We start from the raw sequence: 20,106 nt of genomic DNA, 5'->3' as shown, positions 1-20,106 counted from the left end.
ATTACCTTCAGTCGAAGAAACATATTCATAATCACAATGCTTTATGTGTATTTCACTTCGGTGGTAAGTTTATTATAAGTTGAAAACAGCGAAGTTCTATAATCCTTGGTTCACGTACACTTATCATTAATCCACGCAAAACGTATTTGTATCAGTAAACGTATCTCGTTATCCATGATTCATAAAAGATAACCTAACTCTAATAGTACCAATATAAATTAAACCTCCGGTTGAGAATAATTAAATCAGTATTTTGGGATAAAGAACTTCAGAGATGTACAAGTTTATAGCCTTCGCCTTGTTCATTGGTGCCTCACTTGGCCAAGGTAAGATAGTCTTTTGTTTTCAATTTGAGTGAGATTTAATGTACATTTCCCGGACGTGTATGGGTCGAGTTTATTTCATCATAACTATGAAGTTCATACGTTATGAGGTGCTGATCTACGTCCTTTTTGTTTCAGGGGGGAACAGTTGTATTAGTTTATCATTTGTCGGACATAACGATGTTTGTCTATCGTTTGACTCACACTCATGATGTTGGGGTACTAGTAATTCAAATTTGACCGACTCTCAGCATACGCGCCATATGAATCGTACATTACTGTGATGATTGGCAAATGAGAAAAACTTTGAGCATGTTGATAAGGTGTCATTTAAAAAAAATAACACCCTCAAATACATATTTTGATAGGCAGTAAGTATTATTTGTTCGACGTAATAATGAAAACGTTAGTGCGTGCGCTCTTCGGATTATTTGTACGTATTGAGGCACATAGACTGGTGCTCACAAAATCCAGATACAAAAATATCGTCGAAATACTTTTTTTCTCAAAAACGGATTAAATATCCAGAAAATAATGATTATTGAGTTGCCATGGTGAAAAGTTAACTTCATATCACAAAATAACATGTGTTAAAATATATATGTTGCAATATTAGATGGTTTTTCCAAATTATTAAAATAATCTGATGAGTTCTATTTAGTAGTGTCCATTCAGACGCAGTCCGAGAATGGGGACTTATGATTTCACATCTGAGTGTGTGTCTGAGAGGCATTCCGGAAGGGGATCTCAGACATTTATTGACATTTTATTCAAACTTGGTATGTCCATTGAACAGAATGGGACATTGATGCACGTCATTTTTTCCCGATCGGATTGAAAATCGTCGTCGTCGTGCCGCGTCCTTTTCGATATGAGACTCATAGCGACGTATACCACGCGTGTAAAATACATTGTTTGTTTACATGAAATTCGAACACGCGCTGCGCGACGACCACCACCCTTTAAACAAATGCAGTTGTAGGGTCATATATCTGACATGTTTTGACATGCATTTGTTTCATGAACCAATTCAAGATTTATACTGATTCATATTTTTATTGATAAATAAAATCAATCAGCCATTTGTCCTACACTAATTCAATCAACATTCTCTGGCTAAATAAATTATTTCATAACTCAAGTCTACTATATCGCTTTTGAACACCTCTAGAACTAATACAAAAATGTTAGTAATTAACGTTCTCAATCCCTGTCTGAGTTTGAAGACTTCAATTAGACCTCCAATTATACAAACTCAATTTTCTCATTATTTTTTCACAACTCTGATTTTGCAGACCACATATCATCTTTATTGCTCTCCTTTGCACTTTCCCATGGCTTCAATGTCCTTCCCAGGGTCCCGGTGAACAGGCTTCAATGTCCTTCCCAAGGTCCCGGTGAACAGGCTTCAATGTCCTTCCCAGGGTCCCGGTAAACAGGCTTCAATGTCCTTCCCAGGGTCCCGGTGAACAGGCTTGAATGTCCTTCCCAGGGTCCCGGTGAACAGGCTTGAATGTCCTTCCCAGGGTCCCGGTAAACAGGCTTCAATGTCCTTCCCAGGGTCCCGGTGAACAGGCTTGAATGTCCTTCCCAGGGTCCCGGTGAACAGGCTTGAATGTCCTTCCCAGGGTCCCGGTGAACAGGCTTGAATGTCCTTCCCAGGGTCCCGGTGAACAGGCTTCAATGTCCTTCCCAGGGTCCCGGTGAACAGGCTTCAATGTCCTTCCCAGGGTCCCGGTGAACAGGCTTCAATGTCCTTCCCAGGGTCCCGCTGAACAGGCTTCAATGTCCTTCCCAGGGTCCCGGTGAACAGGCTTGAATGTCCTTCCCAGGGTCCCGGTGAACAGGCTTGAATGTCCTTCCCAGGGTCCCGGTGAACAGGCTTCAATGTCCTTCCCAGGGTCCCGGTGAACAGGCTTCAATGTCCTTCCCAGGGTCCCGGTGAACAGGCTTCAATGTCCTTCCCAGGGTCCCGGTGAACAGGCTTCAATGTCCTTCCCAGGGTCCCGGTGAACAGGCTTGAATGCAATATTAATTATGGTTTGCCCCTCTAACCTTTGTGGCAACTTGTTTTGAAACTTTCAAATCCTCCGAGAAGTTGACACCCAAATCTTTTTCTTCAGTTGCGTGTTGCAGTACTACACCACCACGGTTGTACTCAGCATGTTGATTGTGTGGAGCTAAGTACAAAACTTTACAGTGTTAAATAACATTTGCCACTCTGTGGACCTTCTATAAAGATTAGACAAGTCATGTTGGAAAATTTCCACCGATCATCATTTACTCTGCCTGCAAGCTTAGTGACATCTGTAAAACTGGAAAGTATTGGTATTTGACTCAATGTCATTAATAAAAATGAAAAATCCACTGTCCATGAACTTGGTCACACCCTCAAGAAAGCAAGTAGATTCGTGATATAAGCCCCCAGTACGAAACCCACGTTGTGAATCACAAAGTACGAGTAGTTCGTAGCGATTCAGATGACTAAAAATAGCTTGCTGTACAATATATTCCAAAACTTAGCAAATCACAGAGGTTAATCTTAAAGGCATATAATTGCTAGCCTTGTCTTTAGAATTCATTTTATGCAAGGAAGTGATATCAGCTTTACGCCAGGTGAAGGATGCCCTCTACGATAAGATCTACTAAATACTGGCTGATGGCTATTTTCTTTTTAACGAATGCTGTTTTTGGTCTTCAGAATTTACCTTGGTTTTTGAAGATAATTTCGACGAGTTGAACTTAGAGACATGGCAACACGAGATAACAGCTGGAGGTGGTGGTGTAAGTAGTAGTCTTCGTCTGTAACAATGTTTTGGCCTAGAAATATAGTAAACGTGTGTTGTAGGTTTCTAGTGAGCGTTCTAACTTGGTTCATGAAGTGTACAGTCATGCTCCTTGACACTCTGCGACCAGTAGCAGCGAGATAGATATACCTGACTGACTAAATTGAATGACTTAAATATCCAAATTGCTCATATTATTTTAATCTTCTTTTTATTGCAGAGTTCGGAATTTCAGTATTACACGAATAATCGTTCTAATAGTTACGTACGTGATGGAATTCTTTATATAAAACCGGTAATAACGCAACTATGTTAGACAGGTTGGGTATGCGGTAAATAAAATGGCCGGTAAGATCTCATTGAGAACGAGAGAGCCTCGCGAATTTTGCTCTCCCCCATCTTAGTTCTATTCTCTGCCGTCTTTGCATCTACTGTTACAAGTACCATGTTTATATGGTCGGGAGATTAGTAGACGAAATGGTGACAGGGAATGGAACACCGTGGCTATTATGGGGAAAAATCCCGGGGCAGTTGATGTATATGCGGTTAGGAAGGTGCCCCTGAGTGCTCAAAAGTGTGACCATTTTTATACCTGGATAGTGGCAACATCTATACTCATATTTATACCTAAGTACTATTTCTGTCATCACTGTTTATTCCAAATAAAACAGTTACCGTATTTGCTCTATTAGAAGAGCATCTCCAATTACAGAAGCAAATGTATGCCAACAGTTGCATTGTATATTGATTTATTAAAATATGTATTTTGACCATAGATACACCTCTGTCACTTACAGCATATTATTAACACAATATTTCCGGGTTGATGTATATATAGATCTGAGGTCGCGTGGCTCACTCGCTCTCAATGACGTCACGTTGGCCTTCTGGGAATAAGTCCTATTATGGTGAAGACCAACAACTGCATTTTTGTATAATTCCTTTTCGGTGATTTCAGAAATTTCAGAAAATACACTTATTTCGATATATTTAGACTAAAATTCCACTTTTAACCTCTCATGATCTTGTGTTTGGTTAACACTGTCACTGTTGGTAACAAAAAAAATAGTAGTGATTACAACCCAGCGAATGATGTTTATCTACTGTGTGGGATACTGCTATTTTTTGACAATATTGTATTGTATTGTTTCAGACATTGACCGCTGATTTGTACGGAGAATCGTACCTCTATAATGGCCGCCTTAACCTTTGGGGTAAGTATAAATGTGGATGTAAGTGGTTTCGTTCACCATTTCCTACCCAGACATTTCACTACGTGTTTTGCAGACGGCGGACTTACTGAATGAGAGCGGCGCTGATTGGAAATATATATTGACTGTATAATTATTTATTTAGGTGCATCTCCCGCTGATATATGTACCAGTAATGCTTGGTATGGATGTGAAAGATTTGGCAACGCCAATGAGATATTAAACCCCATACAGTCCGCTCGACTGAGGACAGTATTCAGTCAAACGCTAAGATATGGCAAAATTGAGGTTCGTGCCAAGATGCCCACCGGTGATTGGTTGTGGCCAGGTATGTCTGTACATTCTTGTATAACTTTTTTAAAAAAGGCATTCTCTTCTACATTTGGAGAGACAATTGGGTAGACCATTAGCGGTTTCAACGTCAGTGTTGTTGTTTTTCCAGTACGTCATCATATCCACCATTTTTAAAATTGTAAACCGGGTCTCCATCGTATAGAACAGCTTGCTCACGTTTTCTCTTAGTTTTTCACGTGTCCTCCAATGCTTACACATTACCCCGATTAAACATGATTCAATTAGTCTGCACAAATACACATACATCAGACTTAATATGAAATATACATTAAGGATTTAAATTTTAATGAAAAAAAAATTCTCCTAGTCTGATTGGAAGAATTGTACAACGTAATTATATACGCACTGCCAGCCTGGACTGACGCGCACACACCACCAGCGTCGCGTTTAGCTAAATTTCAACATCCACCAAAAAAGATGTAAAAAATAATTGTTCTAAAATTTACATATAAATAAAAAATGCACATGTGCTGACACTTTGGCAACGAATGTGTAAAGCTATTGATCAACAATGTATTTCCCGCCCAAATTTGGATAACACATTTTGCATATTTCTGTTGTTGATTGTTTGATAGAATGGGCATCAAAATGTTGATCAAAATGTTCATGGCATTACGGTAAACGTAATGCAGGCTTTTATTAGTCCTTGTTCTTGAAACGATGACTTATGTTTTGGGTTCCGTTTGTCCGCCCGTCCACCCGTTCGTTTGTCCGACGCCATTCAGTCCCGGACATCTGTAGACTGATTTTGTTCAACATACGTATGCATACATGTTTACATACGCACGATCATTTGGATACGTCATCAGCCGTTTCTCAAGCATGTCTAGAGCGATTTCATTCAAACTTGTGGTTGGTTACTGATGCACGACATTTGTTTCATAATTGAATACAAAATGGCCGACATAATTGGATACAAGATCTTCTCGCGTAATTTTGGATTTCGGTGAAATTTTACGTTTTTCTATTTTTCAAAATACTTGGTATGAATGTCACACATACTGGCGATCATAATGTCTGACTGGTAGCCATATTGGTTTAATTACCTTGTATCTTTAACCATTTCGAGGACATGCTTCGACTGATTTACTTCAAAGTAGGCACAAACACATGCCACAATTGTATACATATACATGTTGTTTTTCATTTCGGTGACTTCTGGTCGAAGGTGGTCATCTTAGTCCCTCAAAAAATACATAATAATATGTCATTAAAACTTAGTATGAACATCGCACATTCTGAGTTACTGATACACATCGTGTTTGTATGTGATTTGATTTAAAATGGCCGAATAGTGGCCATGATGGTTTCATTATCATGGACATACTTTAACCGTTTTGTTGCAAGTTGACACAAATTAAAGACAAAGACATGATGTGAATATTTGTTGCGATCAGATACTGTATCACTTCTAATATTTGAATGCTCAGAATTCTCAACCATTTCTACATATCATATCACATGGACTGAGAAAAATTCCAAATAAATCTTATTTTTCCCGTGATACATTGCACAATACAATCAAAACATATCCACGATATAATTCATGATATCACAGGCCATGTATTACATTTTTCAAAGACGGGACATTTATGTCTTGTGGACATTGACATTGTATGGGTTAAATCACTATTTAATAGACATTAACCATAATTTCTTACACTGTTTAGCAATATGGATGCTGCCGCAAAGAAATCCGTATGGTGGCTGGCCAGCATCCGGTGAAATCGACCTTGTTGAGTCACGTGGTAATGTGAACTTAACAGATCCCCTTGGTAACTCGGTAGGTGTAGACCATATGGGATCCACAATGCATTGGGGCCCATACTATCCTCACAATGCCGCACCCCTAACAACCACCACCAGGTAACTAGACATATTAAACATTTATACGCAGTTTGTGATTGATCGGTGTTCATATTTAAGTATACAATATCTTACAAAATATCGCCAATTTTTCAATTATTTTGTGTGTGTTTTTTTATTAGATATGCAGAAAATGGCACGTTTGGTACCCATTTTCACGTATATGCTATGGAGTGGAATGATAAATATCTTAGGTAAGCATAGCAACGAGCCGTAACTATGAAAAAGCTCACTCTTTTTTAATACCGCCCAGAATACGTATACTAGTACATTCTGTAGCATGGGTCGCACCAGAGGGCGCTGTCCGACCTCGATGACATACTAGTACTTCGAAATCATTCGTCGGCCATCCCACTGTGACGTCATTGTTTACAATTTTGCCAACCAACATACGAAAGTTTGATAAAAACATGTCACTCGCTTATCATTACAGGCTCGCGATCTGTTGCGATAACATTGCCCAAAAGTAAAGTAAAACACATACATGCCAGTGTATCCCTAATAACATCAGCAGCGAACAACGCCACCATTTTATCTTCCGTTGCGAACGATCGGTTCTTGTCAACGAGTCACTGCCATGCGCACACATGTGCCATGCAGCCATACTAGTGATAACAATAGTATCCTTTTATATAGGTTTTAAGTAGACAATGTAAATCTACAAATCAGGTGGTAAAATTGCTTTATAAAGCACGGCTTCCAGAGACATCAGAGCTTGAGTTTGTAGACCACAAGTATATAACGACGCCGTTTCGTGAATATTAGGACATTTAATTAGCATAATGAGTCATGAAAGGCGGTAGTCGTCACGTCGCGTCCTGTTCGATATGGGACTCATAGCGACGTATACAACGCGTGTAAAATAAATACATTGTTTATTTACATGAAATCTGAACACGCGCCGCACGACGACCATCGCTCTTTAAATATGATACGTCACTTATGGGCAACCGGTGGAGTATACATAAAGTGTTAGTGATCTTAATAATTAATAATTAATAATTGAACTGATACCCTGATATGACAGTTAGGCGTTACCACGGCAATCTGCGCTCATATGATCACAACTTCATCTATTATCACAGATTCCTTTTGGATGGTGAAGAAATAATGTTTGTCGATCCAGGTGATGGCGGTTTCTGGGAATATGGCGGCTGGCACGAGTCTTTGCCAGACGACGATAACCCTTGGGCTCAAGGAGACAAGTTGGCACCATTTGATAAACCTGTTAGTAAAATATTTATATCTTTGATTTTTTCTCATATTACATGATCGTCTACGTTTTGCGTCGATTTTTTGAATCACAACGAACATTCAGTTTGAAATTTGATAATATTTAACACTATGTGAAAATGACGTGCTTATTCGGGGACAACGAAAACTCATAATAGGCTTTAGATTAGATACAATGGCCGCCAAGATCTCGTTTAGAGCGAGGGATCACGAGACTTGTTTTTTCTCGTACAATAAAGCAACCTGTGTGATTAAAATAAAAATATTGACATTTCCTTACAGTTTTACATCACTATGAATGTGGCAGTTGGTGGCACGACTGGTTACTGGGATGACAACCTAATAAATTCTCCTTGCCCTAAACCATGGTCTAATACGTCACCATACGCTCCAAAGGAATTCTGGGAGGATAACGCATGCTGGTATCCAACATGGCGTCCTGACGAGAACAATGGCGAATACGCCGCATTGCAGGTCGACTACGTTCGTTTTTACGAAATCACCCAAACACAATAATAAACAAAACACATTAAAATGATTGAATTAAATCGAATGGTTTCTGTAATAATCATTATTTTCTGTGGCGAATGTGTGTATTCTGTATAACGTCTTCGAATCATGGAGGAGAGTGTTAATTTGTTTAGGGTTGAACAGTGTCGGATCTGGGGGGAGGGGTCTTGGGGTCCCGACCCTCCCCCGTTGAAAAAAATATTCAATTTATTTTTGTATAATATAAAAAAATCATTAACTTAGTCTGGCCAAAGACTGTATCCGCCCCTGGTTGAAATCATGGAAGGTTACTGGAAGATTTGTTGAAAAAAGTGCAAGCTAGACACTGAGAAAAAATGCATGTGAGATGTTGCAGGAAAGAAAAGTTGGCACATTTACGAAAAATACAAATGTTCAGATAAGCCATAATGAAAAATAAATTTGCACTGGTCACACTTTTTAACCACCCCCTTGGTTTCAAATGGTTAATTTCTCAGTTCTTCTTTTGATGACATCACCACTACTTCTAGCGTTTATGTGCGCTCCGTTCATTTTCTCGGTTTGACAAAAACCATTACTTGCACATATACCGGTAACTTAGACACAGTGTTGAGAATGTTTGTATATTGGTATGCAAATCATGTCACGTGTTGTGTCATGTATCGCCTGAATCAGTTAACGGTACGACCAAAGGACAAAGTACCGCCCTCAGACATTAAGTTATATATTATAAGTTATTAGAAATGCGGTTGTCCGCCATCTACAAACACAAAGCCGAAATGTCCGATAGGAAATCGTGGCCGAAACTACATTCACATCATAACTTACCCCAATTCAGCGTTCGGCATCTGAAACATTACAATATCATAAAAAAATAGCAGTATCCCATGGAGTAATTTCGCTAGGTTGCATTCACGACTATTTTTGACCAAATATTGAATTCTACAGTGACGGTGTTAACAAACGCAACGCCAAAACGAAATGTTAGTCAAAATATTTCGAAATGAGTGCATTTTTTGAAATTTTATGACAGAAAATAAATTAGACTAAAGGTAGATTGTGGTCTTCGCCACAATAGATCTTATTCTCAGAAGGCCAACTTTATCTCGCGGGGAGCGAGAGAGCCACGCGACTTGTCCCACCCCATCTCGTCCACTGTTCTCCTGACCATATAACCATGGTATTTGAAACAGTAGAAAGGATGAAAATATAAAATGGCAAATTATTTGGGGAACAAGTCGCGAGGCTCTCTCGTTCTCAATGATACCTTAGTGGCCGTTTGCAAATACGGTCTATTTACCGCATACCCAACATAGTTGCGTTCTTACCGGTTTTATATAAAGAATCCCATCACGTACGTAACTATTAGAACGATTATTTGTGTAATACTGAAATTCCCAATTCTGCAATAAAAAGAAAATTAAAAAAGATATCATGATCAGCAACTTGGATATTCCAGAAATTCTTCAGAACAAGACAAATTACAATAATACATGTCTATACAATGCGTACATTAAATGTACCATTTGCGCGTTTCGTTGTCACGTGGTATTTCGTTGTCACGTAGATTTTCCAATTCTGCAACAGAAAGGAGATTGAAATGGTATGAGCAACTCGGATAATAATTATGATAATAATGAAACACACAGCATGCACACTATTTGCAGGTTTTTATGTCATCAAATTTGTCGTTCTCAGTCATCCTCTTTTGCAACTAGTCGTATTATAATCGCTAAATGTAGACGGTCAGGCATATATATATATATATATATATATATATATATATATATATATATATATATATATATACTACACTGCTACTGGACGTAGAGTATCCATGAGCACGACTGTACACTTCATGAACCAAGTTAGAACGCTCACCAGAAACCTATAACACACGTACACTATATTTCCAGCTCAAAACGTGATTAAAGAAGTGAACTACTACTTACAGCACCGCCTCAATCTGTTATCTCGTGTTGCTCAGCACATACAAGTGATTCCAAACAGGATTTGTTAAAAATGGACATCGGTCAGCCATTTTGAATCGAATCTGAAAAAAATGCGTTCATCAAGAACCCAATATGTTTTAATATGGACATACCAATTTTGAATTAAATATGTCCGTGAAAGACCGAGATCCAGTTCAAGAATGGCAGAAATACTTGAATGAATTTGGTGGTTTGTTAAAATGGCCACCATTCGGCCATTGATAGTGAACATCCCTGGAAGATGGCGCGTGTGAACTTTACTGGACTTGATAATGAGCCGATATTATTATTATTATTGCTTTAATTCAAATTATAAGATCCATAGCAGAACAGAAGAGAACAAACAAATAAATGTAGAAGTTAGTACAGCTGATTTTTTCAGGTTGGAAAAGTGCTGACTTCCACTGTATATCAGAGTTATACAGACCCAAAAGCAGACGATTTGACGACCTCTGCCCTCGTTCATTAAATTTAAAAATGAGATTACGATAAATACACGGAAACGAATTAATGCGGTTTGTAACGAACATAGTACTAGCGCTACAGTCATTTGGATAACCAAACAGTCTGCGGAATGCATTATTATAACATACTTTAAGAGCGTTCATGTTCGATTTGCGGTAAGTGCACCACAATTGGCTGCAATAAAAATTGGAACAAAACGTTTTAAATAAAATACATTTCACACGATAACTGCATTTGGCGAATTTACGTAACATACTGTTAGCTCTCATGCAGAACGACCGTCTCTGGTTGTCAATATCCATATTGTCAATTAAATCTGTAGTCAATACGTGACCGAGGTAAGTACAGTTCCCAACAAAGTTAATGTCATTACCATATATAGTAATTGCAGGTAAAGTGTCAAGTTTAAGACATCCTGAAAAGTGCATACATTTTGTTTTGGTAAGATTATATTCAATATCATGATGAAACGCATAGATTTCACAAACATGTACAAGTTTTCTCAAACCTTTGATAGAGGGCGCGATCACGCACATATCATCAGCATAACTAAGGTTATTAATTGATATTTTACCAACTAGGCACCCGCTCATGGTATTAATGAGCTGGATGTTCAAGTTATCCAATATACACATTGAATAAGACTGGCGACATAACACCCCCTTGTCGCACCCCATTAGATACAGAGAATAGTCGCGAGACAGAATTACTCCATCTGATAGTATTGCGAGGAATACCAGTTCACAAGAAATCGTACGATGTAAGGTGGAACCTTACGGTCTACTAGTTTGCTAAACAGTGTCCAGTGGTTGACTTTGTCAAAAGCTTTTGACGCATCAAGAAAACAAACAAAGACATTACTACCGAGAGAGTTATAGTGACGAATAAACTCTTTTAAAACGAAAACACAGAAATCCGTAGAATGATTCTTTTTAAAACCAAATTGATTGCTGGTAGTCATGAGGTAGAGTTCACACCTCTCAAGAAGCAAGTGTTCCTGCCACTAGTTTTGATATTACTGTTGTTATTGCAATAGGACGGTAGTTGTTCTTGCTGGTCACATCTCCATTTTTGTTCTTCAATAGAGAAAGAAGAATAACGTTTGACATCTCAGGAGGGATATATCCGTGGACAAACATAGATGAGATACACATAGACAAATGCACATTAACAGATGAGTTAGCATACTTAAGATTCTTAGCGCAGAGACCATCAGAGCCACGCGACTTTTGAGTTGGTAGCTTACCGATCATATTCGCAATGTCCGCACTAGATACAAGAATACCGTTATTATCACAGTCAGATATATAGTTATGAACTTTTGCTTTATATTGATCATTCTTTACGGAATTCAAAATAGCAATTTCTGGTTCACCCGAGGTACCTCCAACCGTTGAGGGCGATGTACCACGTTTTTTGGTATGAACCTTCTTCCAGAATGCACCGCACTCTTCATTTATAAAGGATTTTGCAATAGAATCAGCTCTAGCCTGTGCTTCGTTCTTTCTGCAACTACGTAGTGCAAGCTTGAATTTTGATCTTGATGATTGCATCATATGGTGAATGAAACCTTGTCTGGGTTTGCCTGCATCTCGCCACACAAGAAAACATTCACGAGCCCTATCATGGGCGTCTTTAACAAGATCATTCCAGCCCAGAACTGGAACAAAACTGACCGTAGATTTGACTTTAAACGACAAATGTTCTGATTTTTTCAGTGCAGTCACAATATCTTTGTAGAACCGATTAATGTCACTACAGTGATTACTATCTTTACAATTAATATCTGAGCAGCAAATGCCTTCCTCTGGAATATCAATGGTTTTCAAATATAGCTCAGTGTGCTTTGTATAATTTATCAAATTGTGTGCTTTAGCTTTCGTCCAATCAATGTGCATGTCACGTGGTTTAGCCTGGCTGGAAGATTGGCAGTTGGTGTGGATCAACTTTTGGGACTCGCACACAATGGACATTGGCATATGATCAGATGCAACGCAGTCATAAATAATATGGATATCTATAATAGAGCGATGTGCAACAACAGACGAAATACAATGGTCTAACCATGAGGTAGTGGAATGTGCCTCACTAACATATGTAAAGTTATCTGTATTTTCACTAATAAGCACAGAGTCCGAAATTATAAGACTCATATTTGCACAGAACTCTTGGACTTCTTTACCGAAAAGCGATTTGGGGTCAGCATTCCAGTCCCCTATAATACAAACGCTGGGTGTGTCACAATCTTCGACGATGTCATTAATTTTACCGAGGTAATTAATATATTCTTCTAAGTAGTCGTGTGAGTTTGTAGGGAGGTACACACAACAACATGCTATTATCATTCCTGATTTCAGCCCCAATCAGTCTCGGATCATTATACGTTTTAACCTTAACCGAGTTCAAAAGAGACTTCCGCCACAGGATGGCTACACCTCTATATGGTCGCCCAACAATAATATCAGTACTTGTGTCAACAGCTGATATATCGAGAGAATAAAAGTCATTGTGAATAGAAGATAAATAATCCAATTCATCTTGTACCAGCCAGTGTTCTTGAAGAAGAGAAATATCATGATCCTCGCACAGCTTATTGACAGTTGGTCTACTCGATTTGATCGATCTACAGTTGTAGGTTACAATTCTGAGACGATCTGCCATGGAGAATGAGTAAGTTACGACGATAAAAGAATCTACGCACGAGCGCCCCCTCCGGCCACGATTCAGGGTTCATAAGTTTAGAAAAGTCGGACACTGAAGAAGACAAACAGAATGAGGAGTATGTATGTGTATGTGTAACCAATTTTAGCACATTTAACATTGACTACATTCAAGTTTGCCTGGACACATGCTTCAATCATGTCCGCTGTAGTATCAGGACCAAATCTACTGATGAAAATGCTTGCACGCTTATGAATAATAGAAATATCCCCAGGAAGTTTGCAGGTGCCATAAACAACATCACGAGGTCTCTTACGATAATGAAGACGACGGTTGCTGTCCGCATTATGGTCACGTTGAGGATTAACTGAGTGTAATTTCTTTTGTTTGGATGACGTCAGCCCATTTAGCGATCCATTAATTAGCACCTCGGCATAACTACGATGTCTTCGTCTTTGTCGACGGCTGTGTTGAGTTACATAACTATCACCGTACTGTTATTGTCACTCATGCTTACATAATCATTACGATCACCATAATTGGCTGAAATCGCAGTATTTTCGTTATGAGCTTCAATGGCAGGTGCTATCGAATTAACAGTCAAACCATCCTGTTTACCATCCATTTTATCTGATTCGGTACTGACAGGGGCAGTTACCTCAGTATTGGATGATAGTATATCCAGCTTTTTCTTGATGGCACGAATATCATTAAATATATCTTCATGATATTTAGAAATTGCATCCACATTATTTTTCAGAATTGTTATGTCACGTTTAGTGTGAACGTTGTCTTTCAATAGCAAGGAAAGATCGACATGATCAAGGTTAATAGGTGATAGCTTACTCAGGTTTTTAGCAACAAAACACGGAATATGATCAGGTTCTATTTCATGTAGTAATCCCATGATGTCATTGATGTTATTGACAGACTTTTTTTAGTCCCTGCCTTCTGATATTTCGTCGAGTAGTTTGCTCACAACACAACTCATATAACATACATTTAGCTTCATCAATCTCCGAGTCACTATACGTGTCAGTACATAACTTCACAAGCACATCAGTAGCAATAGTATCCATTTTGTCAACAAGAAAACATAACATTTCATTGATAACAATGCTTGTACCTTGATAGGTCGCATGTGCACTTGAAGATGCTCCATTACTCCAACTATTCACGTCTTCGTCTCTGTCCTCGACATTTCTACTGGGTGGAGTCGGGAACCGTTTAGAGTTGCATGTCTTGCATAAATCCAGATCGCCTTTACACAAAGAAACACCACAGTCATTACAGCGTATTCCACTCATCATGAGCAAAAAAAAAATGGCTGGGTAATTTCCCAAAGCACATAGTTATATTAAGTAAATCGTATGATGACAAAGAGGATGAGTTGTGTCTGTTACTATATATATTGTACGTTATTTTTAATCCCCACTTCTGAATAATTTGTAAGTTGATTGTTTTGTTCATTATAGTGGTGTTGGGATATCTTGTTTATAATCTGGTTGTATGTGTCCATTTTTGTAGAAAGTTATCCCGTCCATGGACAGACAACACGACCATTTTCATCAGCTCATTACTGCGTACACTATTGGGAATGTATGGTGGACCAAAGGACAAAATAACTTTTGTTGCAGGTTTGACTAGTGGTTCAACATATACAAACGAATCACCTCATTTAGTCTACTGTTCGGCATATTTTTCAACTGAATAGAATGACCGAATGGATACAAACATTAATTCATGTATTACATTAAATCCGAATATGGATTTGAAGGTAATAATATGCCTTGTTCATGTATGTGTAAACTACAAAAATCAAAGACATCTTTATCACAGGGATATTGACATTCGATTAAACACTCTTCCTTGCAAACTGTAATTTTTTCTTCAGAAACTGTCGACAGATAATCGCGACATCTATAAATCTCAGAAACATAATATGAGGTCGGCATATTGGGCAATTTGTATTGCGTGATCTGCGAATACGATGGAAGTTCCATTCAACTACAACACCATTTAGCTCGTCCTGAACAAAAATCGTTAAGTTGACTAGGTTTTTTTTTCACAAATGCGGTTTGTGTCACCCCTGGAATTACGTTCTTCAATCTGAGTTTTAAAAAAACTCAGTTTCTGATTGTAAGATTCAATGTTCTTCAAATAAAACATTTAAAAGAGAACATCAATAAAATAAGTTCAATAGTGTATTCATTGGATGTTAATTTCGTTATTTTCGCTGGTCTGATCTGATAAAATTTAATCTCACACGTGACATTACAATAGAACTTTTACGGGTAAATTGGCACCTTGCGAATATCCTCAAAATAATAAAAAAAATAAATGACAGTGAAGAATAAAGTCATTATACACATACATCTACTTTATGTGCAACTAGCATACACTAGCATTGTGTAGAATGTAATACGATATGTGTATAGTTATGTAATATTTAAATTACAGCCTTATTGGGCATATACATAAATGAAGAATGTGATTACCTGGATCATTTTCAGAAAACAAAACCGGAAAACTTGTTATCCAGCGTGTCACCACAAAAATGACCATAATTTGTCAAACTTCTGAAGAGATCCATCCAGAACCGCACACATTGAGTGCGCACTATGCCCCACCATGGAAGAAGGTTTGCATTTGTTCCCCATGCCTATTCTCAGTGCCACAATCAGACCGTATTTTGGAAGAGCAACCACACAAGGCTTGCACTGCATTGATATAATAACCTGCTATTATTCTGGTATTACTATTGCTGTAATATGCTTCAGCCCAGATCACATTTCCAGAAAACCCAATGCCATATGGGATGAGCTTATCATACGAATCTAAATGCCACATGTAATTTGGACCTGGAGAACCGTATCTTCTGCGCCTTAGACGGCGACGCATTCTAGATTCCACCCCTTCAGGGTCGATAACTTTTAATAACAGGCGTACACATTACCTGGTCACTACCAATCCATGTTGCAGGCACTTAAATGCATCCATTTATATCCATGCAATCTTCCTGATCCATCAATTTCTGTTCTTACAAGTAACCTGTAGAATGCTGTGTGGGTAATATTTTTATATTGATTTTTGTTGCATTTGCAGCAAATAGTTACCAAACAATGAGAAATCAATAAGATTGGATATATCTCTCAACTGGCTTCACATGCATAGTTCAAGACTGCCTAACCGGTGCTTACACCAGGTTTTACCTAGACGGTCTGTGGTTACAGCTTCATGTTCCGAGTAATCGCAAGAAATTGACATTACAATAGAAAATAAAAGACTTGCACTCCCATGTAATTAATAGCAAGTTAAATTCCTGGGATTGAAGCATAGATTTTGAAGTCACTGATGTATGCATTGAATAACTTCAAGTTGGCATACAGACGAGGTAGTTTATTTAATCAGTGCTGAACTAGAGGCTGAAATTATAATTAAGTTCGTTGTCATATAATTTGTTTATTTCAATTTCTTCTGAAGTCAAATAGAATACATGTTTTGGGGGTGTAGTTTACATTTTGTATGGAGTGGTAGGGTTGGGTTTCATACAATTTGTTCATTTCCAATTCTCATGAAGTCACATAGAATTTCACTTAATTTATTTTCGATGAAAAGTTTTCAAGCATTACGTGTGAATCCAATTTTCACTGTGCTGTGTCAAGTCTCAATAGAGTATGAGGGAAATTTTCACTGGAATTTATTTCAGCGGGAAAATGTTTACATTGAAAATGTATTCCACATTATTACATATATACTGCAGTTTATTTTGATTCGTCCCTGAAATCAAAATCGGTATTACCACACCCCATATGCAAATGAGGTCTGGGAGCAAACAAAGTAGTGGTTTTTCGAAACATAGCAGAAATAAACAATATTTAGAAGTACGATATTTTACCCTTGGGTACATGAATATACTTGCCGAGTGAAATGAAATTTGAACAACAGTAATAGAAAGTTCTAGACAGTCACTTATTTTGACTAAAACTAATTTGCATATCACCAATGCAATAATGTTATTTTTTGTATTTTCAAGGTCAATATGCAAATGAACATGGTATTGGCGATCCGCTCCACTACGATTGCCCTTAAAATCACTTTTGTGTGTCTGTGTGCGATTTCCAGTGTTTTCACATATAAATTCTTCTGTTTTTTTGGCTTGGTCGATTTCGCTTAAACTTAGCAGGTAGGTCACACCTTCACCCTAGTTATTAGAAAAATATTTCGCCCACCGTTTCCATAGCAACAGCCAAAAAAAATGATTTTTGGATAGCTTCGCGCTAAATGTATCTCCTGCTACAAATTTAGGATACAAAACCTCAGACATAGCTCATTCTACTCAGCTTGAGTGTGGGCACAAAGTTACTTTTTGTAAAATCTGAAAACAAATTCTGACCACCGTTTCCATGGCAACAACCAGAAACTGATTTTTTTAATACCTTCACGCCAAATGTATCACACCCTACATTTCTATGATTAAAAAGCACAGACGTAGCCCATTCTACTCAGCTTGAGTGTGGTTAACTCCTCTGAGATTTTTTTGGCTTGGCTAATTTTGTTCATACTTGACAGGCAGGTCGTACCGTCACTAATTGGAAAAACAATCCTGGCCCACAGCTACCATGGCAACAGCCAAAAACTGTTGTTTGAATACTTTCGCCCCAAATTTATTACCTACTACCAGTCTTGTAATAGCAGTGTTCAAATGATCATGCCTTTTATTTTGGCTACGTTGCACACCGGTAAGTGATCACCGGCGCCGACATTGTTACACTGTATCAAAGTAATCTCAACGCAACCTTGAACTTTGAATGAAATGTAAATTCTGTCTCCAATCTAGAAAATATTATCGCAAAACGGTTGGAAATAATAAATTTAACGGCAGAATACGTCCTAGCAATAAAATAAAGTGACTTCTAAAGACTGAATGTTTTTTGGCGAACTTCATATACGGTGCCCGGTTTTAGTTATAAAACGACGTTAGCTTCACGTTCATGTCCTACAACAGCCGATAACATATTGCTTGTTTTTTGAGCGGAGCGGATCGCCAACCAGCCTACCGGCTTGTTTTCACTGGCAACCGAACTATTTTTATTTTGTAAACAAATTTTCGTCTGCTAATTTTATCCAGTTCAAATCGTTCAGCAACATTTTTGGCATATTAGGTGTACATCACATGGAATACTACGATTGAGAGAACTTGGTGTATGTTGACTGAGTTTTATAAACCCTGAATGACTCTTGGAAGATCCACCCGCAGTAAAATTAGCGATTTACCATTGAGGCGCGACCATCAACATCAAAGTATCAAGAGGTTTCTGCTGGCGACGTTGCGACGTTACCAAGTTCCAAATAAAGATTACCAACGCCAAATGAGCAACATTTTAACCTGTAATCAAGATTCATTTAATCCACGGCTAACAAGCATCATCACAATCGAAGTTGTAGCGTGCAGCTCAGCGACGACCATTTCGAAGTGGAGTACCGCAGTAGCACGGCATGTTTGCCTTCACCATTGTATTCAAACGAACCACGCGGTGTGCCGTTCTCCTTCAAACCCGGGATTCAATCAATAGGGGAGTTTCAGTAAAAAAACAAAACATCGCAAATCATGCAAGTTCAACATTTTCAAACCAGTATACTAAAACAGAAATGCTCAGCGATGCAAAAGAAGGATAGATATTACTTTTCACTATACACATCTCTGTTGATACTATCCCTCACATATTCTACTCCCAATTACTCCTGCGTAAAATGGACTAGCCTCTTTTCATGTTGACATTCGGAGTAAAATCATGTGACAGGCTATTAAAATTGGCTGTTGCATACACTTTCGCCGGTCTGGAAAATGTGTTTAATTAGCTATCATTCAAGCAACAATGCAGACTATACATACTTATAATAATAGCGTGGTTGACAGCTAATGAAGCCAGAAATTCGCTATAGTTTAATTCTATTCTAAAATACAGTAATACTGCATCGTCCCTGTCCATTTTGAACATATATCTATGAAATAACAACACATTAATAGATATAATGAGTGTATGAACGAATAGCGTGAGAGGTGTTATGTACCGTAACTAGAAACAAGTGATGATTATGTCTATCTCTTAAAACTGGAAGATAGAACTTGGTTTTGTGGTAAAACAGCACCTACTTCTACAAAAAATTACAATAGCAAACGTTCTTAAAAACCAGAAAAAAATGAGCGTTGGTATCTCAAAGTAGATAATTAAATATCGAGATCTCGCGATAGTATCTCGTGATAGTATTTCGTGATCTCGTGATAGTATCTCGTGATAATATTTTTTTCCTGATCTGATATGGTCCTACTTCATTGTTCGACTGATCTATAAATTCAATAATTCGATCAATTACGAGATAGAGCATATATGTGTCAATTATAAAAACGTAAATTTCAAGTTGAATTCGCACTTTGTAAATTATGTGAGGTACCGTCTCCGACCAACAAAATGTCTGAGAATGCGACAGGATAATGAGCATATAACTACAGCATACGAATTTAAGCGGACCTATTATACTCTCAAAATGAAATACGTAGAAAGGTCAGGACAGGATAATATGAGTGCGTGTCGGTCGATACTTCCGCTGTACCGTCTGAGGGCATCTTTTGCGGTTTACTCGTAATAATCTTATTTTATATTTGTTAACAACAACAGCGTTGTTATTTCCATTATATAGGCTTACATGAAGTACTAAAATTAAA

General features: G+C 38.0%; 1 protein-coding gene across 1 annotated transcript; it reads left to right on the top strand.

Annotated features, from left to right (window-relative positions):
- Positions 1-274: 274 nt before the first annotated feature.
- On the top strand, positions 275-8,289 carry LOC100367393 (beta-1,3-glucan-binding protein-like). The gene is made up of 9 exons (XM_002740932.4): positions 275-326; positions 3,025-3,107; positions 3,330-3,404; positions 4,263-4,323; positions 4,466-4,648; positions 6,345-6,540; positions 6,663-6,734; positions 7,626-7,767; positions 8,056-8,289. Exons 1-9 carry the CDS (start codon positions 275-277, stop codon positions 8,287-8,289), a joined length of 1,098 nt encoding a protein of 365 aa, XP_002740978.3.
- The last annotated feature ends 11,817 nt before the right edge of the window (positions 8,290-20,106 follow it).

The sequence above is a fragment of the Saccoglossus kowalevskii genome, chromosome 9 (assembly GCF_978046115.1).
Source record: "Saccoglossus kowalevskii chromosome 9, keSacKowa6.1, whole genome shotgun sequence".
NCBI lineage: Eukaryota > Metazoa > Hemichordata > Enteropneusta > Harrimaniidae > Saccoglossus > Saccoglossus kowalevskii.
This window is presented reverse-complemented; position numbering and strand designations above follow the sequence as displayed.

Bases quoted from the DNA above. Each gene is read 5' to 3' on its own strand.
- LOC100367393 (XM_002740932.4), top strand. From the start codon at position 275: ATGTACAAGTTTATAGCCTTCGCCTTGTTCATTGGTGCCTCACTTGGC. The intron at 3,108-3,329 runs GTAAGTAGTAGT...TTTTTATTGCAG, and splicing joins TAACAGCTGGAGGTGGTGGT to AGTTCGGAATTTCAGTATTA. The intron at 7,768-8,055 runs GTTAGTAAAATA...ATTTCCTTACAG, and splicing joins TGGCACCATTTGATAAACCT to TTTTACATCACTATGAATGT.